Raw genomic sequence first — 22,126 nt, 5'->3', positions numbered from 1 at the left:
ATGACAAAGGGCTGACCTGACAGAAGTGCCTGGCTGCATCACAGCCTCAGCTCAGCTGCATTAAAAACACATCACACCCAGGGCTTCAGAAATGGCTCAGAGAATAAGAGCACTGGCTGCTCTTGCAGAGGACATGGGTTCAGTTCTCAGCACCTACAGAGCAGCTCACAACTCTTTAGCTCCAGCTTCCGGCTTCTGAGGGGGCAATATGAATAAGGTGTGCAGACATGCATGCAGACAAAACACCCATATGCATAAAAATAAATTAACTGAAAAATTACATCCCACAAATATGGGCAATTACATACATTAAAAATATATATTTTGGGCTGGAATATAGCTCTGTAGTAGAATACTTGACTGGCATGTGCAATGTCCTGAGTTCAGTCTCCTGAACCATAAAAAGGATACAATTTAAAAATTTAAATAAAAATAAAATCTCTCTATTCTTTCCAGCTGCCACTCTCCCAAAGACAAGATGCATAAGGAAGGGGTGTTCTTTCCTTTTACTTATAGTGTCTCCAGTAACAGTGAAGAAATGCTAGATGGTAAACAATGTCTGCTCTTCTAACAGTCAGCGCAGACAGTAGGAATGCCAAACCCTCATACTCTGCAGAAAGAGCTCAAGTCCTTAAAGTCCTGGTTTAATACCAGCATGGCATAAACCAGTGGGGTAGAGTGTCCCTGTAACTCCAGCACTCAGAGGTGGAGGCAGGGGGATCAGGAATTCAAGACCATTCTCACACACATAGAAAGCTCTAGGCCAGCCTATGCAGAAGACCCTATCTTATAAAAATAAAAAAAATCTTCAGAAATAGTCACACATTAGAGCAATGGGGAGTTAATAAGGAAGCAAGCTTTAAAGGGGTAAGTTCATCAAATCAGTTTTTAACAAGCTGTGCAGTATAGTATACAAATATAAACTGTAAACCATGTCCAAACGTTCAGGTAAAAGCACACCTCACCCACTGAGATTATTAGATACATATAATAGTTATCTCTTTCTTCACTTCGTTCAGATCTATCTCCATTCCTGTCTAAAGCTAAGAGATAGTCAAATACACACTTCTCTATAATAATTGTAAAAAGCAATTATTCTAAGTTAATTGAGAATTCTGAAAAAAATGGCTAATTATGTATTTGATGATTAAAAGATGAGTGGCTATGCATATATTTGTCTTCATTAAATATTGATTTAGGATTTCTAATGTGTTTTTATAACATGCAATTTTGAGAGCAAATTGTGTACAGCAGAAAACATTTGGTATCATAATAATTAATCAGATTTCTTTACAAACACAAGCACAAGTCCACTGGTAAACATTTAAATACCACAGCAAACATACTCTACACATAGCATAATTTACTGTTAAGAGCTCCAGAGTAATAACTATTTAATTAAAATAAATCTGTACTATTCTTTATTTTTATTTAAGACATAGTCAATGTTTACCTCCTACTTTAAGGTTATTGATAATAGTATGACTTTACACTTGTTTTTCTATCAACCAGTACTAAACATAATATCTTTTAAACTAATAACCAACTATTAAAAAGATTGAAAAAAATCACAACTGAGGGGCATAGAGCAGTAGAAGGGCCCTTGCCTAGCTTGCATGGGGTTCTAGGATCGATTTTCAGCATGGCAGTGGTGGTGGTGTAGGAGGCGTTGGAGGACAAGCAAGTAAACTGAAAATCAGAGGAGGAAAACAGTACCTAATTCATTTATTCAAACACCAAGTTTATTACCACGTTTCTAGTACATTAAGATTTAGGAGAGGAGGAGAGAAGAGCCTTGGATTTTCAAAATATTTATCCAGGGCTGGAGAGATGGCCCAGTTGGCAACATTGCAAGCATGAGGAGATGGGGTTAGATCCCCAGCAGCCACATAAAAAGCCAGGCTTGGTGGCATGATCCAGCACTGGGAGACAGACAGAAGGGTCCCAACGCTCACTGGCCAGCCACTCTAGCTAAACGGACAGGCTCCAGACTCAGTGAGAGACACAATCTCAAAGACTAAGGTGACTGGGCAAGACCTTTGACCTAACACATCCACATCCAAATGATCACCTTACACTTTCGTATGACAGGTCAGAAAACTGGGGAGAGTAATGCGATATAACTCATTTATAACCAAACTAACTTACTGAATATCTGCTGTTATTGTGTGGGCTGTAGACATCGGCACGTATGTACGACTAACAATCTTACAACTATCCTCAGAGTTACAGACCATTATGTTAATTTGACAGTTGAGAAAACTTGAATTCATAAATTGTATGTAACTTGTTTAAAGCAAGCATATGATTCAAGTCATTAAAAATGTATATTTTGACATTTTACATTTAGAAAAACAGAACAGAGAAGGGAAGTGGATTTAGGGCCCACCTTTAACCAAGAAGCTTCTTGCAATGGATACCTGCTGGCAAAAGGAAATCAGTTTTCCCTAAAGGAGTGTCACTGGGTCTACCAGCCACATCCAGGGCAGACCCAAGTTGGCTAACACAAAAGTGACTCCATGGATTTATGTGTGCCTTTTATTTTGTTTCGCTTTATTTTTTTCTTAAAGGAATTTTTTTGTTTTATTATTTTTTGAGAGAGAGAAAATATGAAGTTGAGTAGGTAGAGAGGTGGGAAGGATCTCTGAAGAGCTGAGGGAAGAAAAACAATATGGTCAACATATATTGTATGAAAATTTTTCAATGAAAAAATTCTTTTACAGAAGAAGCTATTTTGTTTTACATAGTGTTTAAGTTATTTTTTCACTTTTTGTGTATTTGGAGCGTCACATACACAATCAGAGAACCACCACTTCCATTAGCCTGGGTTCTTCCCCTCAGCCACACAGGTTACAAGTATCACTCAGATTGTCAGGTGGCTTTTACCTGCTGAGCCATTTCTCTGGCTCTAAGTGGCCTTTTATAAAAGAAGATATAGTTGAGCAATCTTTGGTGGTGGTGGTGGTTTGTTTGGTTTTGCTTTTTTGGTTTGTCTGTCTATCTGTCTGTCTGGTTTTTATGACTGGGTTTCTCTGTGTAGGATCCCTGGCTATCATGGAACTCAACATATAGACCAGGCTGGCCTCAAACTTAGAGATTTCCCCTGTCTCTGCCTCCAGAGAACTGAGATTAAAGGTGTGGTGAGCCACCAACACCCAGTTGAACAAGCTTATCTTTAAACAACTCTTCCTTCAAGTGATTGGTGAGCAAGATTTTTTTTTTAATATTTGAGTAATCAAAATAAAATAGGAATCTGAAAATATGGTGATATCATAAGAGAAGAAAAACGAGTCTCAAAAGTTGAACTGTGAAAAGAAAATCAAAGGGATTGCAAAAATTAGAAACAATAAGTTTAAGGTAATTGGCCATAAAATCTGTTTATGAAAATTAACTATAGGCGTTGGGGATTTAGCTCAGTGGTAGAGCACTTGCCTAGCAAGTGCAAGGCCCTGGGTTCGGTCCCCAGCTCCAAAAAAAAAAAAAAAAAAAAAAAAAAAAAAAAAAATTAACTATATGTCTGCATTCACACACACATACGTGCTCCAAGGTACCTAAGAACAGACTCATTAGTACCTGGTGTAGCAGTGTGCACCTATACTACTACCTCAGAGACAAGAGACAAGGTTGGTGAAGAGTTTGGGGCCATCCTCAACTCTATAATTTGTTTAAGCCTAATCTGAGCTATATAACATTCTATCTCAGAAACAAAATTAATGACACAGTTTAAAACAAAATCTTGTTTATCATCATCTTTGTATGGAGAAAATTCCTTGTATAAGGTACCAAAGGAAAAAAAATGAATAAATAAAAGGTTGGAAAATTAGTTACATGTAAGTTAAGAAGTTCCTTGTCTCTAAAGACAAAAATCAAAGTGAAAAGGTAGATCTTATGGAAATCCAATTCTGATAAATCTGGAAATTCTTTATGAACCTGTTTCTCCAAAAGTTGTTTTTATTGCAAACGAGGCAAGAACAAGCCTCTGCACTAAATCCTGGGCAGAAATGAATAAAGTAAGCAGACACCTTTATCTCACAACAGTTCTCTCTCATTACTTTAATGGCACACATAACTCTCTAATGCCAGATGGAGGCCAGTAATGTCAACATGATTTTAAAAACTAGTACACCAAATTCTCTGACACGGTCGATAACTCAATCAAATCATGTGATTGTTAGTGAAACATTAAACAGTCAAGATGGTAAGAAGCCCAAGTCATAATGACCTCATTAACATTAACACGCTCTTGCAGGCACCAGGCAATGTGAGACACATGAAGAGCCGCGATGCCGCCCTCTACCTCAAGCCTAATCTAGTACCTTCTAATAAAATACACAGCGACAAGTCAGATTTCCATCTAAATTTCAAATGATCTGCTTTTCTCCATCTTTTTTTTACTTTTTTCTATTTTTATTTTTCTATTTTTCGGAGCTGGGGACCAAACCCAGGGCCTTGCGCTTGCTAGGCAAGCGCTCTACCACTGAGCTAAATCCCCAACCCCATTCTCCATCTTTTTATCTGAAGCTGCTGATATCTACCTACTCCTGTACTTCTGGATCATTTTCTAGGGACATTTTGCAACCATTTCATCCAATCCCAATTTTCACTATATGGCAGCTATACTAATTTAAATATATATATATGTATATGTATATTACAGTTGTCTACATGTGCTTATCTGACTGTGTGCATATGTGCGTATGTGTGTGAGGTGAAAAACAACCTCTGGTGTTGGCTCCAGCTTTCACTTTCCTTTGCAAGGTCTATCTGTTCACTGCTACACCAAGGCTCAGGGTGACCAGCCCAGAATCTTAGGGAGTACTCTCCCATCTCTACTTTCCACTTTGCTGGAGAAATGTTGAAATCGAGACATGTCCTACAGTGTCCAGATTTTTATATGGGTTTTGAGGGCTGAACTCAAGTTTTCAGGCTTGATCTCAGGATAAAGTCCTCTGAGCCACATTCAGTGGACTGGCAAACCTTTTTGCAGGGCAGGTAGTACAAAACTTAGACTCTGTAAGACATGTGGTCTCTTTTGCACCATTCAACTCAGCATTTGTAATGTGAAAACAGTGAATGAGTGAGTGAGTGAGTGAATGAATGAATATACAGATGTCAGGTCAGGTACAATCTGGGAGTTGTTTGGTGAGCCTTATAATAAAATACACATTTGTACATGTTAGTGTGTGTGACTACACATCTGTACATGTTAGTGTATATGACTGTATGTGTGGAGCCTGTATCTTCCTCCATTCTTCTCTACCTTGTTTTTTGAAACATGGTCTCTCACAGAACTTGGAGTTCACTGGCTGTCTAACCTGGCTGGACACCAGGTTCTGAGAATGTGGCTGTCTTCACTGGGGTCACCAATGCATACTATCTCACCTGACATTTTACATGTGCTGAGGATCTGAACTGGCCAGCCTGTGCCCCGTGTGATCCTGTCTCAAAATACAAGTAAATAGGTGCGGAGAGGTGGCTCAGTGGTTAAGACACTGCTGCTCTTAACCCACTTAAAGGACCCAGGTTTAATTCCTAGCACCTACATGGCAGCTCACAAGGGTCTGTAACTCCAGCACCGTCATACACAGACATACATGTAGGTAAAACACCAATGAACATAAAAATAAAGTAAAATAAATACAAATAAATAAAAATTTACAGAACTAATGAACATTAGTTTTGAGATGTGAACACACAATATGACACACATTATTAAAATTCCAGAGCATTTGGGATAAACAGAGCACAAAAGGAATGGACTTTGTTTATGCTTGGGTCTAACCTCATACATACAAGGAACATGTTTGATACAGGCTTATCATCCTGAATTATTTTAGCAAACTTTTCTCAAGACCGTTTCTCCTACTGACTCACCACGCACAGTGGCCTTACCTGAACAGTACGCCCGGCATTGATGTGCTCTTCATGCAACTTGTCCCAGATTCTGCACCGTTGATACTATGTAAAAAAGAGAGAGGGGAAGAAAAAATGAAAAAATGCAGAAAGCACTGACTTTTATATCACAAGACCATGTCCAGTTCCCGTAAAAACATTTACTCATCTACTCAAAACATACCAGGGAGGAAAAACAGTGATTTTTGTAATGGCAGTTCAATATTACATTTTAAAAATTTAGAAATAATAATAAAAATAACAAAATCTCAGGCCTAACTACATTTCTTTGGAAAAATAATGACTTGCCTAACTGCAAATTCTCTGGGGATGGACGAGAGAGAGAATGAGGATATAAAGAGACCGGGAAGATGAACAGCATTCCTTACACATCCTTATCACGCATGCAGAATTTTAAGTGTTTGCTAATAGTGACATTAAATGGTAAGAACTAAGGTCAGAATTAAAAAAAGACAATCAATAAACCCAAAAGCAAGCAGGAAGAAAAAGGATGCTTGAGTGACAGAAGTCTCCAGTAAACACCAGGAGCCAGAGAACAATGGAACATGCAGGTCACAGAGAAAAGACAGCTCAACCAGCACTCCTGCCCAGGGAGTGAGGGGAGAGTGTGTGCTCACAGCCACAGCAGCTGCCAGCGCCCGTCACGATGAGAAATGCTGACCTGGCAGGACATTGATTCTCCCCAAAGAAATGAAGAGTATGGAAAATTGGTAAAAACTCTGATAAACATCAATTTTTAATTTCTAAACTCTCAGGTTGGCAGGATGGTTCAGCAGGGAGTTGCCAGGCCTAACTACTGGAATTCCATCTCCAGGACTAACTCCCAACTCCTGTTAAGTTGTCCTCTGACCTTTATATGCCAACATGGCACATGTGCCTGCACATACGTGTACATGTGTGTGAGCGCCCCCCCTACACACACACACACACGGCAAGTATGTATACTCTGAACCATGAGGCAGCTGTTAAAATGTAATCCACACAGATAATGTCATACTTTGTGGTGAAGGGCCCTCTCTGAGACTAGAAAGAAGGTAAAGATCTGGTCTTGCAGGTCCCAGCTACCATCACACTGGAAACTCTAGTCAGCACTGTAGGTATAAGAAAGATGAAGGACAGGAAGGAAGGAGGGAGGGAGGGAGGGAGAGAGGGAAAGGACCAGAGGAAAAAGATAACTAAGGAGAAAGAAACTGTCTTCACAGGCGCCATGACTACACAATCAACAGAGAGCTACACGACGTGAGCAGATGGGCCAGGGACGAAGGGTTACATAAAGAACTGTCTCACCTGGACTACCAAATACTAAACATACCAACAAATATGGACAACAAAATGTAACTCTAATATACTTGAATACTGATGAGTAGTACCTATACTAAAGGCTTGGGTAGGCTAATTCACTAATTATATATTCTACTTCTGGGTATCTTCCTTGCAAGAGAGATTTTTTGTGTGTGTGTGTGTGTGTGTGTGTGTGTGTGTGTGTGTGTGTGTGTGTGTGTGTGTGTGTGTGGGGCATATGTGCTTCATGTGAGTGCACATGTCAGGAGATGTAAATGTATGTGCACGAGTGTGTAGAGACCAGAGATTAACATGTTACTGTGGTGGTCTACATGGCTACGTCAGATATTCTCTGCTTTATGCACTTCATCAAGGTCTTGAGCTGACCCTGGAGCTGGCTGACTTAGCTAGTTAGCTAGCGAGCTGGCCCTGGTGTGGGGCTAGTTTATTTAACTTGACACAGTGGAGTCATCTGAGAGAAGGGGATTTCAACTGAAAAAGTGCTTCCATCAAAAGATCAGACTGTAGGAGAACCTATAGAGCATTTTTATAATTAGGGATTGATGTGCAATGACCCACGCACTGCTGCCCTGGGGCTGGTGATCCTAAGTACTTAAAGGAAGCAGATAGAGTCAGCCAGTAAGCAGCACTCCTCCATGGCCTCCGCATCGGCCCCTGATTCCAGCTTCCTGCCATGCTTGAGTTCCTGTCCTAACTTCTTCAGTGATGGGACTGTGATCCTTTGGCCATGGTTGTTAATCACAGCAGTAGGAACTCGCTGGAGATCCCATCTCTCCAAGTTTTGAGATTGCAAGCAGACCAAGTACCTCTTAGCTTTTCTGTGGGTTCTGGAGACCCGGACTCCAGTCCTCACACTATACTGAGCTAACTCTGCAGTCCCATCATCTAATACCTTACTCCTTATAATTATCATTTCACCATCAGAACTGTCTGGAAACACAGATATTTGCAGCTTTGCACCAAATAGTCAAAACATAGGCATTAAATATATAAATGCCAAGGTCTGCTGCACAGTGCTGTGTCAAGATGGTGTGTTTATATATCTGAGGTCAGAGCATCAGTCAGTGTATACCCCACAGGAAGCACCTGAGTTAGAGTTTGAACAAAAAACATAGCTTGAATGGTGGCAGATGGTACGGTGAATGCCATTACAGATGTAAGACAGAAAGTAAAACTATTCAGTTTCCTTTTCTACCTTCCTCTCCCTTCAGCTGCAAAATAGAAAAGTGCTAATAAATTATTAGGAGGAAGTAAAACTGAGTATGAAGGAACATGCCTGCAATCTCAGTTAACCAGTCAGCTGAGACAGGAGGATTACCTGACATCCAAAAATTCAGGACCAGTTTGGGCAACATAGAGAGATGCGATCTCACAACAGCAGGTTTAGGGATACCGCTCACAGCTACAGTGCTTGCCTGGCATCCAAGAGTGTTCTATCATTAGCAAATCCAACCCTTCTCCTCTAAAAAAGGGAGGGAGGGAGGAGGGAGGGAGGGGAGGGAGGGGAGGGAGGGGAGGAAGGAGGGAAGTCAAGAAAAGAGTAAACCTACTCATTTCAAAGAGCTCAAATCAACAGGCACAAGAAAATGACATCTGAGTAAGCCAAGAAACCTTGCAAATACTCCAGTATATTTATGAAGAACTCGAGAAATCCTAATATTTGCAAATGTTGACCTAATTTTCACAAAGAATATATATATTTAAAAGACCTGGGCTATAAATATTAATGTAAATCTTCAGGGAAGTGTTTACTAAATTAGTAGAGAGAGGGTGTGAGTCCTTGGGGAACTGGAGGCCCTGTCCCTTTTCTGTCCAGCATTCTCACTGATAACTTCAAAACAAAGCACATACCAATCACATCCATAGGTGACATGAAAGAAGGAAGAGTTGGCCCAGAAAGGAGATCATTGCTGCACTTGGTGAGAAGTAGGATGAAGTGCATATGAGGCTCTGCCCTGGAGCTGAGGAGAGAGCCTGGAACAGCACTATCTGGCTCAACAGCCACCCGCTCACAGCAACTACAGAGGAGCAGCAAGAAGTGGCCTTCTGAGAAGACGGACGCAGTGCTCAGCTCTGCACTCACTCATACCATGCCCTTCCTGGAAGCATGCTCTTAAGCACATGTAGCTAGACACACGCACTAACATAGCAACCTCCGAGCAGGCAGCTGATCTACTCCAAGTGTCTCTCCACCTACACGTAACGCACAATACAGCGTGACAGTGCAGGCCTGTAATCCCAGCACTCGGGAGCTAGGAAATGGAGGTCAAGGGGTCAAGGCCAGCTGGGGTTTACATAGTGAAACCTGGTCTCAAAAAGCAAAACTTGGGTTGGTGAGATAGTTCAGCAGGTAATGGTACTTGTCCCTAAGCCTAAGAACTGGGTTTAATCCCCAGGAACCACACTACAGAAGGAAGAGAGGACTCCAAAGGTTGTTCTCTGACCTCCACATGCACACTGTGGCATATGTGTCCACATACTGGCACATAAATAATAAATAAACATAGAAAACTAGAAGACAAACATCAATAATATTTGGCCTATAAAGCTATTGTCAGACGAAGTGTTATGACACATGGAAACTTGTAACATAATTCTCAGCAGAGAAAAGCAGCAGCCTTTGCTACTGCCAGCATTATTTACCCACAAGTCAAAAAGGCTGTCGAAGTGATTATGTCTCAATGGCATTATCTCTTAAGACAGTGAATTACAAAAAGAAAAAAATAAAATAATTCACATTGTTTACTATTCCAGTTTTTGTGAAATTACTACATATTATGAAAAGCTATTATCCCAAATATTTGGTAGGGGTGGTGTAAAGTGGGGTGAGTTAATAATATATGTGAAAAATACTAGAAGAAGCAACCTTTAAATGGTAGTTAGGTCTGGGCCCCTGACAAGCATCCCTTTTCTGCTGGCTTTCACAGGAGATGGTCTTTGTCTATCTGCACAGCAGGACAGGCAGGTAAATTAAGGCAAAACCACTACATTATGCTTTGGGTTGCAAAATACAGAAACACGAACTTTAAAATGATCCCAACAACAAACACAGAAAACAGCCAGGAGTGTAGCAGTCATCCCAGGGTGGTTCAATACAGGCATTACGAGGTTATCATGTGCCTGGGTACTGCTGTCTGCTTGACCACTTCCAATAAGGCCCGCAATTGTGCCCTAATCCAGCAGGGTTGGCTATAGTTTCCAGACACAACAGGAAGACACAGCCAGACCACGAAGAAATGGGAATGTTTCCTTATATGTATATCTTTTTTAAAAGTAGGAAAATATTTCTGGAAGCTTCCAAATTTCTACCAGGCTTTTGATCAAGGCTGGCTAGCCAGAACTGTGAGATATTCCTATAGCTCCTTGATAACCAAACATGGACAAGAACTAAAAGATCACATTCACCAAATCCAGTATCATTCTCCATCATCTGAGTTTTGGTAAAGAAACAGTCACAGGATGGGGAGGGCGGTTCGTTGTGATTACAAATTAACAAACAAATATGAACAAATGCATAAGTAGCACATCAGCCTGCTTCTTTCATTTGGTACTGCTGCATTCAGGCTGCATGCTACCTGTCTAGCCCACGTCACCCATTCCACACACACTCATCATACGCTGCCTAGAATCATTCTTGGATTAGTTCCTATCTTGTGTTTTTAACTGAACTGCAAACTTCTTGAGAATTGGAAATCTATTTTTACATATTATTCAATGCAAACAATCTGAGCAACAGCAAATACCAAGCTAATATTTATTTCCTGTAATAAATAATCGTGTTTCTCATTAAACCTGGCAGATTGAATACAAACATTCATCTCTGCTTAAAATCTCAGGAAACTACAATAAAGAACGTTAAGAAGTGAAAATTCACAAGAGCAGTGATAAACACAGACAAGAACTTTTAAGCAAACTTCAAAGGCTGGTAAGAATACTGACACACTGCAGTGGATTCGGCACCAGCGGGAGGGACAATTCTGGGGTCACAGAGGTGGCTGGGAGGAGAGAGGCACCTGTACTGCAGGAAAGCTGGGCACCCAGAGCCGTTAGGTGCAGGCGACTCCCTACAAAGTGTGGTAAGGAGAAAGCAGATTGGTGGAAGCTGCAAACAGTTACCACACTACATCCCCACATGCTCAAGCAACGGCCAGGCCTTATGACCATGGAAGATGGCCCTCTCTGCAAGGCCCACTAGAGACGCTGGGATCCTGGACTCCAAGCCTAATAAAGGTGAAGGGGAGATGGCGTATCATACCCCAAGCAGCCTGACTAGGAATCCCTCAGTGCTCTCTGTTGTCTTCCTGCTCACTTTCCTTCTTAAGAGAAGGACCCCCGACCCTCTTAGCCCCCCACTTCCTCCCTACCACAGTGTTACCTCTGATAAAATAACTCCAATAGGTAGACTGGAGTTAAAACATAGACGTTAAACCTGTGAACAGGGTTGTGTCGGGACAGTGTGATTAAATATGAAGTGATGACATTACAGAGCACACCCCACAGGAAGAACCAGAGCTGGGGGATTTGAACAAACAAAGCTTGGATGAAGGCAAATGATGGGGTGCGTGTCATTAACAGATGAAGACAGAAAGTGAAATTATTCAGCGCCTCACTTCCTCTACCTTCTTTACAGAGGAATTCACCTTCAAAATGAAAAGGCCCTAATAAGATCATTAGGGGAAATGAAGCTGGGTGTGGGGAGCATGCCTGCAGGCAATGGACAGCTTCCACCACACGAGAGACGAGAGGGAGCAAATCTAAGGCAAACAGACTCCACCTTATCTGATAAGCCACTCGCATCTTCACCACAGACTAATTCATTCAAACCCTGTGTACATCCCACACAGTACATTTCTCTTTAGATCCCAACAAAGACCACTGTGTTCCAAGTCGGCTATCCTGCAGTCCCTACTCACTGTGTACACCTATGACACATTAAGGCTTCAAACGTCAGCATCACATGCTAGTAACACTCATCATGTGTGAAGGGTCCCCCTGCAGGGCCTATGCACATGGCCCAGGTGTCCCCAGCACACTGCTCTCTTTGTTTCCTTTGTTGCAGACTCACTCTGCTAAAGGCTTACCTTCAATTTCCCTCCAGTCTGGCTTTCTTCTTTTAAATTCATATTGGATGACTGATGGCCAGAATAATAAATATTTTATCTTTCTACACCTTTTCCTTAAGAAGAATATGCCTTTTTGAAAGTAAGGCACGTAAGCCACCTGGAGCCTGAGTTTAATTCTTAACAGAGTGAGTGCTTCAGTTTTAAGTGCACCTCATGCCACAGCCCAGACACCGAAGTGCATCACTCAAGCCTGTGCACAGAAAGACGAGCTTTCATAAGCAAACCAGAAACCCTGCAGACAGTGAAATGTTCAAGGATGAAGAAAAAAGCATAAATTGCTATGAGCCCACTTTCTTGGCTTTAGACATTATCATCTCTCTGTCCATTATAATTGTCTGATAATGTATAAAGGTTTCATAATAAGCAAACATGCTAAAAGAAACATGTTCAGGTAGAGCAGGTTCAATGGCACTAACTCGGGGTGATTCTCCTACTATACCTGGGTCAGCTAATCTAATCGGCAATGCACCCAACCCGATTCCTGGGCTTTGCTGTGGGGCTCTCCCAGAAGAAGCTAGGATTGAAGGGCAGGGACAGCAGGCATTTTCATGCAAACTAAGAAAGACTTGTTACAAGTCAAAGTTAAAGTAGGACAATCAAGGGGGAAATGGCTTTATAGCCAGACCACAGACCTTACACCTTTCAGATTCAGTTCACTGCCTGAGTCTTATCCTTGGCAAGGGAGAGATATGGAAGCAGCCATGTTCACTTTGGATTGCTCAACTCAAGGAAAAGGGTTTGATAAGCTGTTCTTCTCTACTCCATTAAGCAAAGCAGGAGAGCTTTCACTTTCTTCCAGTCCCAGAGTAAGCAGTTTACCAGACAATTCCTTCTTCTCCTGACAAGCTCCATATGGAAAGAAAGAACTGGGGATGGAAAATATTAATCCTGAATTCTAGAAAAGACCCTCAGACGAATCATCATTGCAGACATCTTAGAAATTAATTTCTGTGTTTGTTAAAAGCACTTAAATGATACAAAAATCAGTAGGAGAAAAACGTTGGTATTCTTAGTGAATACAGCTTGTACTAGAAGACTTAAAAACCACATCGCCCACCCTAACCCTAAAACAAAAATAACAATAAAGAAGGAGAGGTACGCACAGCTCAGTGCTGAGAGCAGAAGACAGCCCGCCTTCCCAGGCAAAGCTCAGTTCTCAGTGAACCTCACGCCCTGGCGAGGCTAGGGCAGGGCAGGGCCTCTAAGCAGCTCATCTACCTTGGCAGTACTTCTCAATGTGGGGCCTTCGTCAAAGAGAAGCAGTGGAGAAAGGAAATTCCCTCACCGCACACAACTGTTTACATCTTTCACATGTACACTTGAAGAGGATAGAGGCTCTCGATAGGCACAAGTTCAAAACGCTTGCCAAGGGGTGCAGGAGATTAAGGCAGGTCCATTAGCTCAGCACCCCACTTCACACTGCAGGGCACCATCAAACAGTTTGAATTTAATTACTATCTAAGACCTCCGCATGTGAATTAAAAAGGCATAAGCTATCCTTATCTCCCTTCCTCAACATAAAAAAGGAATATAAGAGAATTACACTTGTAGAACTTGAAGACCACTTGAAAAGTCATGCCACTGCATCAGCAGGGTGGAGGTGTCTCAGAAAAGCCTCGCTGTTCGCTGAAATGCAGATAGCAAGTAAGAATCCACATGGTACCTGCTTCTGTGGTAGAAATGGGATGCTCACCTTCTCGATGTTTATCTGGTGCTTCCTCAGCCTCTCCAGGTCTGTTGGGATCACGATCTTGGTGAATTTCTGGATGGCTGGTTCAAGCCTGCGTAGCTTCACCTTTTCCTCATCTTCGGACATCCTGCAGCCTGTCGAGCCGCTAGCTCGTACAGCAGCTCTCTCCTCTCATACAGAAACACCTGAACGGGAACAGTGAAGAAGGCTTTCACAACAGATGCCATGCTTTTTAAAAGTAAACAAATACAGGGCTGGAGAGAGAGCATGATGGTTAAGAGCACGGGCTGTTCTTCCAGAGGACCCAGGTTTGGTTCCCAGCACCCACAGGATGACTTGCAACCATCAGTAACCACAGTTCCGGAGGACCTGACACCATTTTCTGGCCCTTTCTGGCACTGCCCATATCACCATACACACACACACAAACATACATGCCAGCAGATACTCATACACATAAAATAAAATTTTAAAATGTGAAAGGCGACAAATACACAATTACAGTTTAAATACATAAAAACCCAAAACTGACCTCGAATAGCTTTGTTTCTCTATGAAATGATAGATATTAAAATATCTCTTCAGGAAAGTAGCATCTAGTCATTCTTGAATACTTTTCAAATAGTGTTCATGTTTTTGCACAGGCAGGATGGGAACTACATAACTCTAGGCTAGCCTGGAAACCGAAATCCTCCTGGCTCCACCTCCCAAGCTTACTCTAGAATGTTCAGAAATATGTATACATGGGGCTTACAAGATGGCTCAGTGGGCAAAAGAGCTTTCCACCAAGCCTGAAGACCTGAGTTCAATATCTGGGACCCACATGATAGAAGGAAAGCGCACACACACGTGGGGGGGGGGATAAAATGCAATTAAAAGCTTAAAGAAAATATGAAAATGAACAGAATAAAATAAAACTATCAATGATCTCCTCAACCTGCAGTGTGGATCTCCTCTACATTTTGTGGCTATTTCCTGAGGTCTTTTATAATGTGCAGTATGTGTGTAAACACTGTTAAAAATGAGGATGACTTCCTGATATGTTTGGGCACAGAATAGCCATCTTTTTAAAAACTGTCAAAATAGCAAACCTTCAAGGAAAAAAAATCCCTCTTAACATTTCTGCTTGTATCAAACTCACTTCCAATGTCATCATACTGTAATTGTGCAATTATATACTTCAAGTACATTGCACAATAGAGAACTCCTCTCACAGAAGGCCCTTATCTCCTCTTCTTAAAGTGATTAGCAGTATCTACTAAATAACCAGCAGGAGAACTCCAATAAGAACCATATTTACAAAGCCAGGAGACAGCTTAGTGGGTGAAGGCGCTTGCTGCCAAGACGCAGCCTGAGTTTGATCCTCAGTTCCTACGTGGGAGAGAACTGACTCCCGCAAGTCTTCCTCTGACCTCCATATGCACACCATAGCATATACATGATACACACAAATAAATAAATATACTTAAAAAATTAAAGAACCAGATTCTCTTCAGATATATAAAGATGTCATTCTGTGTCACCAGGATTCTATAGCTATACTGAGAGTCCCAGCATATGCTTTTGGAGACCGGACAGAAGAGGTAGGAGCTAGAAGTGAGCATTCATTGAAACCCCCTTTAGAGACCACTGCCTTTAGAGACCTTTCACTTACATCAGTTTTATAAAATTGTGCTTGTAACAGATCTTATATAAATATGTGCTTCTCTGCTTAACCAAGCTTGCTTGATGTTACCCCCTTAGCCCATAGTTAAAAAACAATACATTGAACACGTAATTCCCTTGGATTATGGCTTCTTACTCAGGCCTTGTAGAGATACTCCTTCACACATGACTCTGTAAGACCCTGACTCTTTAGGATTTATTATTTCAAGATTCTCAGAAAGACCTAATATCCCCAAACATTAAGAACTGCTTTAAATAATGTTCTGTTTCTCTCCTATCTTTCAGTTGAAAATCTTGAAACAATGGCTATAAAAACTACTCCCATTACCCATTGGCTAAGAACTTCATTCTTATGCCTAATATAAGCTCTCAGGGAAAATTTCCAGGCACCAAGAGCAAAGTGAAAACTGAACCACAGAGCAGACACAAACTAGAGACACATGGATAGAAGTACAGAGTCAAAAGAAATCGGTTCAGACTATAGCAGGAAATAACGGGCCTAGAGATGAGCAAGTGTTCCAAAAAGAAGGGTCTATTCTTAAAGCTACAAAGACATCAATAAAGGAACAAACTTTTCAAAAGGACATAAAGGAGTAGGTTCTTTTTCTTTTTTTAATTAAAATAATGCTACAAAAAGAGTTAACAGGCCAGTTGGTACATAAGGGAAATTAAAGCTTCCTAAACTGAAAACCTGAAAAGATAAAATAAATAAGAACTCATACCTAGCTGGAGAGAGGGCTCAGAATGCGGACGATGACAAGATGAAGACTATAAACGAAAAGATAAAGGACATAAATTCACAAGCTCAATACCAAATAGAAAATACAGAAAACAACCAAAAGGAAGTATTTAAAGAAATTATGCTAAGAATTAAAGGCAGAAGACCTCAACTTTAAAACGTACATAAATTCTGCTAGTATAAATAAAAACAAACCTACCTCAGCACGTAATAGGAAACTCAGAGCATCAAGGACAAAGAAAAAGATCTTAAGGAGCAAACCAGAGATAACAGATAAATTAAAACAACAAAAGCAGCCAACTTTTCATCAAAGCAATATATCAAAAGATAGGAATGTCTTCAAAGTCCTCAGGAGCTGGAGCATACCTAGGTGAGTTATCATTTGTGGTGAAGTCAAAATAATTATTTTCAGACATGCAAGGCTCAGTCTAACAAACTCCTCATTAAAAGAACTACTAAAAGGAGAGGGAGGGAGGGGAGAAAGGGAGGGAAGAGGAGAGAGAGAGGAGAGTGCAAGCTAGAGGAGAGACAGAGAGACAGAGGGAAAGGGAGTGTGCTGTGTGTGAGAGAGAGAGAGAGAGAGAGAGAGAGAGAGAGAGACAGAGACAGAGAGAGAGAGAGAGAGAAAGGAAGAGTGTATGAGAGAGAGACAGAGAGGGAAAGGGACTCTGGGGGGGGGGCAAGAAATGGAGTGTTTGTCAGAGAGAGACAGAGAGAGAACATGCACATTTCTTTTTGGTACTTCCCAGGATCCCTAGAGTCTGTTAAGGTATCTGGTAGGTAATATGGTCACTAAATATTTACTGAATTCATCTTTCTCCCCTTTAAAACACAAAACATTGTAAAGGATTATGAAAAACATAACAATGAATAAAATAAAAGTATGTAATGAAAATAATAACCTATTGCTGGGATGACTGACTGACTGAATAATATGACCAAGTATACAGAAAATGTTACCATGTAAACATTCTTACTATATACCTACTTTTAGTAGCATAGTATTACACTGTGTGTGTTCTGTAATCTAATCATCCATTGTTTGCTATTTAAGATGATCCTGTTTCTACTATTAGAAACTATATTCTGATTTCTTTCCTCATACGTAAATCCATATTACCTCCCATGACTACTTAGACAGCTAAAAATAGAAACTTTAAGTTTTAAAAATATACTCATTGCCAAATAAGCCTTTAAAGATTCTTCTATTTACATTCTACCAGAAATACTTCTCCATATTCTAGCCAATGATTAGTTTGATTAGTGGGGAGGGAAATGGTGTCCTAGGAGACTTTTCTAGTTCACACTCCCCTTCTAGATAGAATTAAATTTTTTCTATCATTTTCTATTTTTTACAAAATTATAATATGTAATTATATATCTGAGGGCATAATATTCAAATTATTGCAGGCATTGTGTTACCATAACAAAATATCATCTACCATGCCATCAAATAATAAAATAGCTCACATTTGTTATCTGTTAAAGAATCCCTGTTCAATGTCAAAATCTGCTGTAGAAGTGTTTGAAAACTGACTGAAAGTACATTCCATTGGTTTTTATTTTTTAGTCATAAAGTCGCACCATGCTACATGTTTAAAAAGATAAAGAGCTTACACATGTAAAAAAATATCCAAAAATATATAAGATTCTGAAACTTCTGTGAAGTTATTTTAATGATTTTTAAAAAGCAAAGAGTATCTGTGATAGGATTTATTATCATGGTGTAGTTACATTTGCACTTGTCGAAACCCATGGGCCTATACACATCAAAGAGTAAATGCTACTTCATGCAAACTTAAAAACATCAAGATACAGGAGAAGTAAGACTGCATTACCATGGGGAAGGAAGCAGCTAAAGAGCAGGACATGGTAGTTTGGTGACCACTGTAAGCATACAGTTGTGCTGTATGCTTCTCTGGGTAGTATATTTCAGACATACTGGAGTGACTTTCTGCATATACCAGGACTGAACAGATAGGGGAACATTTCCCAGAAAATGAGTCAGTCCTCAGTTAGAGAACACACAGGAGCCAATACCAAGATGATCCTGGTAGTGTAAAAAGACAGAGATACCAGTCTGCATGTACCTCTGTCTTTTGTGAGGCTCTGGGTGCAATGACACCCTAGTAGCTGTGAGTACCCCTAGACCACAGGCCTTAGTGTCTAATACCATTCTGAAAGACAGAGAGAGGGCTGCAGGTGAGGGAAGGAGACCAGGAGAGATGGCGTTGATTCCAGAACTGGTGAAGAAGTCAGAGGTACAGAAAATAATAATGACAACACAAAACCTAATGGCCAAAGTACATAATAGTAAAATAATCATATGAGCTTTTGTGTTTTGATTTTTCCAAGACAGGCTTCCTCTGTGTAGCCCTGGCTGTTCTGGAACTCAATCTGTAGACCAGGCTGGCCTTGAACTCAGGGAACCACCTGTCTCTGCCTCCCAAGTGCTAGAATTAAAAGCGTGTGTCACCAGCACCCAGCAATCCTAGTTTATGTTGACACAAAGAATTGAATACAGTTAAAGAAATAAGAGAAGTGGAAAGCTCCTCCTTAGAGAATTCAATAAAGGAAGGAGGGAAATTGAAGGTTGTCACAGTATCAAAGTAATAGTACTGGGAGAATAACTGGAGTACTAGTAGCTATGGAGACTCCCCCAGATACCAAATTTATCATGATTGTGTCAGCCAAAAGCAGTAGGTCCCATCTGGAGGTTCCGTGGAGGCATACACTGAAAAGGGGTATTTACACCTTGTGGTGTTCTTAACAGAAATGCAACACAATCTAGTCACAAGTAACTCTAGACAAACTCCTGATTAAAGGCACTACCAAAAATCCTGACTCTTCCAAAGCTTAAAAGTCATGAGACTGTTACAGATTGGAAAGGGTAATGGCGCCAGGTCGATAAAGAGTTAAGGTTGTTTATTAGATCCCATTGGAGGAAGGACTCTGATAAAAAGAATGGAATCACAGAGAGACCCAGTTAATCTAATATTAATCTCTTGCTCTCAGTGACTGTACAATGTATGGTATGTGAAATACTAATACAAGGGTGCTGTAGTGTTGTTATTACTTGTACCGGTTTTCTTACTTTCTTTTTTAAAAACAGGGTTTCTCTGTGTAGTTCTGGCTGTCCTGGAATTCAGTCTGTAGACTAGGCTAGCCTTGAACTCAAGAAATTCCCCTACCTCTGCCTCCGAAGTGCTGGGATTAAAGGCGTGGGCCACCAAAGCCTCCTGCAATTTACGAGACTTTTCAATAATTGTAAATTACTCCAAAGTTTTTGTTTCGTGCTTGTGCATGTATACGAATTGCTGTTTCATGGATGAAAGAACGTTTCGAAGTCTTTAGAGGTCAGGACCGCAGTCATTTTCCAAGCACACACATTTGCAGTGAGAGGTGTCAAGTGCTTTACAAACTTGATCTCTTGGTACTTGCAACTAAGATGACATTGGGTACCATGATACTAGGGTTCCACAAGAAGAAAAAAGTACCCAAATGTGAAATAAATTACTCGAGAGTTATCTAAAAGCGAAAGAGCCCCTTTCCTAGAAAAAAATGTCCCTAATAGTTGACAGCACTACCCCTAAAGAAATGCATCCCCTTGGGCATGTGGGTGGTACACGCAGCCTAAGCGCTGACTCGGCCCCGCAGCTGCGGCCTCTCCGCGTCCTCCCTCATGGAGTCACCAGGGCGCACCCGGGCCACACTGGCAACCCCTGCCGCGCGGCTGGCCCAGAGACCCAGGGCCCGGAGCACCTCTTCATAGCGACCCCGGAGGGCTTGGCGCCGCGGGGCCTCGGCCTCCCCGCTCCCGCAGGGACAGCTACTCCAAAACTGAAACCAGGGAGGCTTGGCCACTTCTGGTCGCGGCTCCGGAGCTCACACTAACCCGAAGCCGGGCTTGGAGACCGGTGCCTCTCCCGTGCGTCCACAGCCCGGCCCGCGGTGCCACGTCGTAGCCCAGCGCCCCCGAGGGGGCAGCCCGCCAGCCCCTTACCTCCCGCCTAGGCGCTCGAGGCCGTCGGTACACAGTGCGCAGGCGCGAGGGGCGGGGCGTCTCTCTCTAAGGGCGGGGTTACACGGCCCCGCCCCCATCATCCCAGCGGGCGTGATGTAGAGTGCCAGCCTTTGGAGGAACAATTCCAAAAGTGTTGTTTTATGGGTCGTCTTGTGTACTGTATCCAAGACAATTTACATTCGGACAACCCTCTACATGTTACAGTTTTCCCGCACATTGTGTTCCTTGAATTTTGTTGGCGAGGACAGCCTCGTGCCCTCAGCTCTTCAGGTGTGTGAAACTGAAGCTCAGAAACGGTGTGCCAACCTCCCCCGCCTCGCCCCGCCTCCCAAAGCCCCTGAGTGACAGGCTAGGGGGCATCTGAATGGCCACAGGCACAAATGGAAGCAGAGATGAACTTTTTTTTGTCCAGAGCCTGCTGCCGTGCTTTGGGCGTCTGTCCTTATTAAAATGATAGCTTGTCGCTTTGAGGCTCAGCACAGATATGAAGTGACTCACTCCAGTTCAGCCCGTTTGTGACAGAGCTGGACTCACACCTGGTTTCCCTAATTTCCTTCTCAAGTCATTCCAGTTGGACCAGCTGCTGCAAGAACAAGCTTTGAAGTGTGTGCAGGTCATTGGTCCTCCTCTCTGAATGTTCTGACCTCACGACCCAGCCAACTAAAATGTGCATACACACACACACACACACACACACACACACACATACACACACACACACACACACACACACACACATTTTTTCAGGTTTTTGCTTAGAGTGGATCTTCTGATAGGGTAGTTTTCAACAGTCTTAAGAAGATTCCTGTTGGCTCTAAGGAAACTCAGTTCTTCAGGTGGAATGAAAGTAGAGGGAGAATTTTAGCCCACAGATTAGGGGCTTAAGAAAGTCTTGAAAGTCGATGTTTAAAATAAAACCCACTATTAATTAAGCTATTTGGATTTTCTTTGGGGTATGTTGGATGCTAGTGTTTATGGTTCCCTTAATTCATAAAATGGGGTATGTCTATCAAATTTTCATCCCAAGGAGAAAAATAAATGTATTAGGTAATACCTTAGGAAACTTTTATTTATTTATTTTTTTTATGCCAGAGAGTCAGTTAAACAAGAGAAATGGGGAATGGTTTAATTGGTAAATGGGATAAGCACAAGATTGAAGGCCCGAGTTTGGACACCCAGCACCCATATAAAAAGCCAAGTTCTGTGGCATATGTTTATAAATGCTGTCTAGATAGACAAAAGGATCCATGAGCTAGCCCAGCAGACAGCTGGTCTTGTTGAATTGGTAAGCCCCAGGTTCACTGAGAGATGATGTGCTCTCTCTCTCTCTCTCTCTCTCTCTCTCTCTCTCTCTCACACACACACACACACACACACACACACACACACACACACAAAGAATTGGTTAAACAGGACCTTTTGAATTTTGATAATCGGTGTTAAGTTCTGAAAAAGTGCCACAGGAAGCTGTGGCCCTGTAGGGTTGATCTGGCCTTCTAGGTAGCTACATGATGTTTGCTGTAACCTAGGTGTGTCAGCCAGAAAGATAAAGATATTGAATCTAACAGTTTGGCTAGCTACACTTATAATTTACAATATTTAATTGAATCTTTCAATATTGAGACATAAGGAGTGTGACCAGGTTTTGTGCTCTTGCCCTAAGCCATAAA

At 41.6% G+C, this 22,126-nt stretch overlaps 1 protein-coding gene across 1 annotated transcript in view; it reads right to left on the bottom strand.

The window, feature by feature from the left end:
* Stx17 (syntaxin 17) overlaps positions 1-14,209 on the bottom strand; it is a 53,261-nt gene extending 39,052 nt beyond the window's left edge. Inside the window, exons 1-2 of the mRNA XM_032904313.1 lie at positions 14,032-14,209; positions 5,893-5,958 (exon numbers count right to left, since the gene is read on the bottom strand). Coding sequence (XP_032760204.1) covers positions 5,893-5,958; positions 14,032-14,154 — 189 coding nt within the window. The 5' untranslated portion in view covers positions 14,155-14,209. The remainder of the gene's footprint in view (positions 1-5,892; positions 5,959-14,031) is intronic.
* Positions 14,210-22,126: the final 7,917 nt, after the last annotated feature.

This window comes from Rattus rattus, chromosome 1 (assembly GCF_011064425.1).
Source record: "Rattus rattus isolate New Zealand chromosome 1, Rrattus_CSIRO_v1, whole genome shotgun sequence".
Taxonomy (NCBI): Eukaryota; Metazoa; Chordata; class Mammalia; order Rodentia; family Muridae; genus Rattus; species Rattus rattus.
Note: the sequence above shows the minus strand (reverse complement) of the source record. Positions and strands in the feature narration are given on the sequence as shown.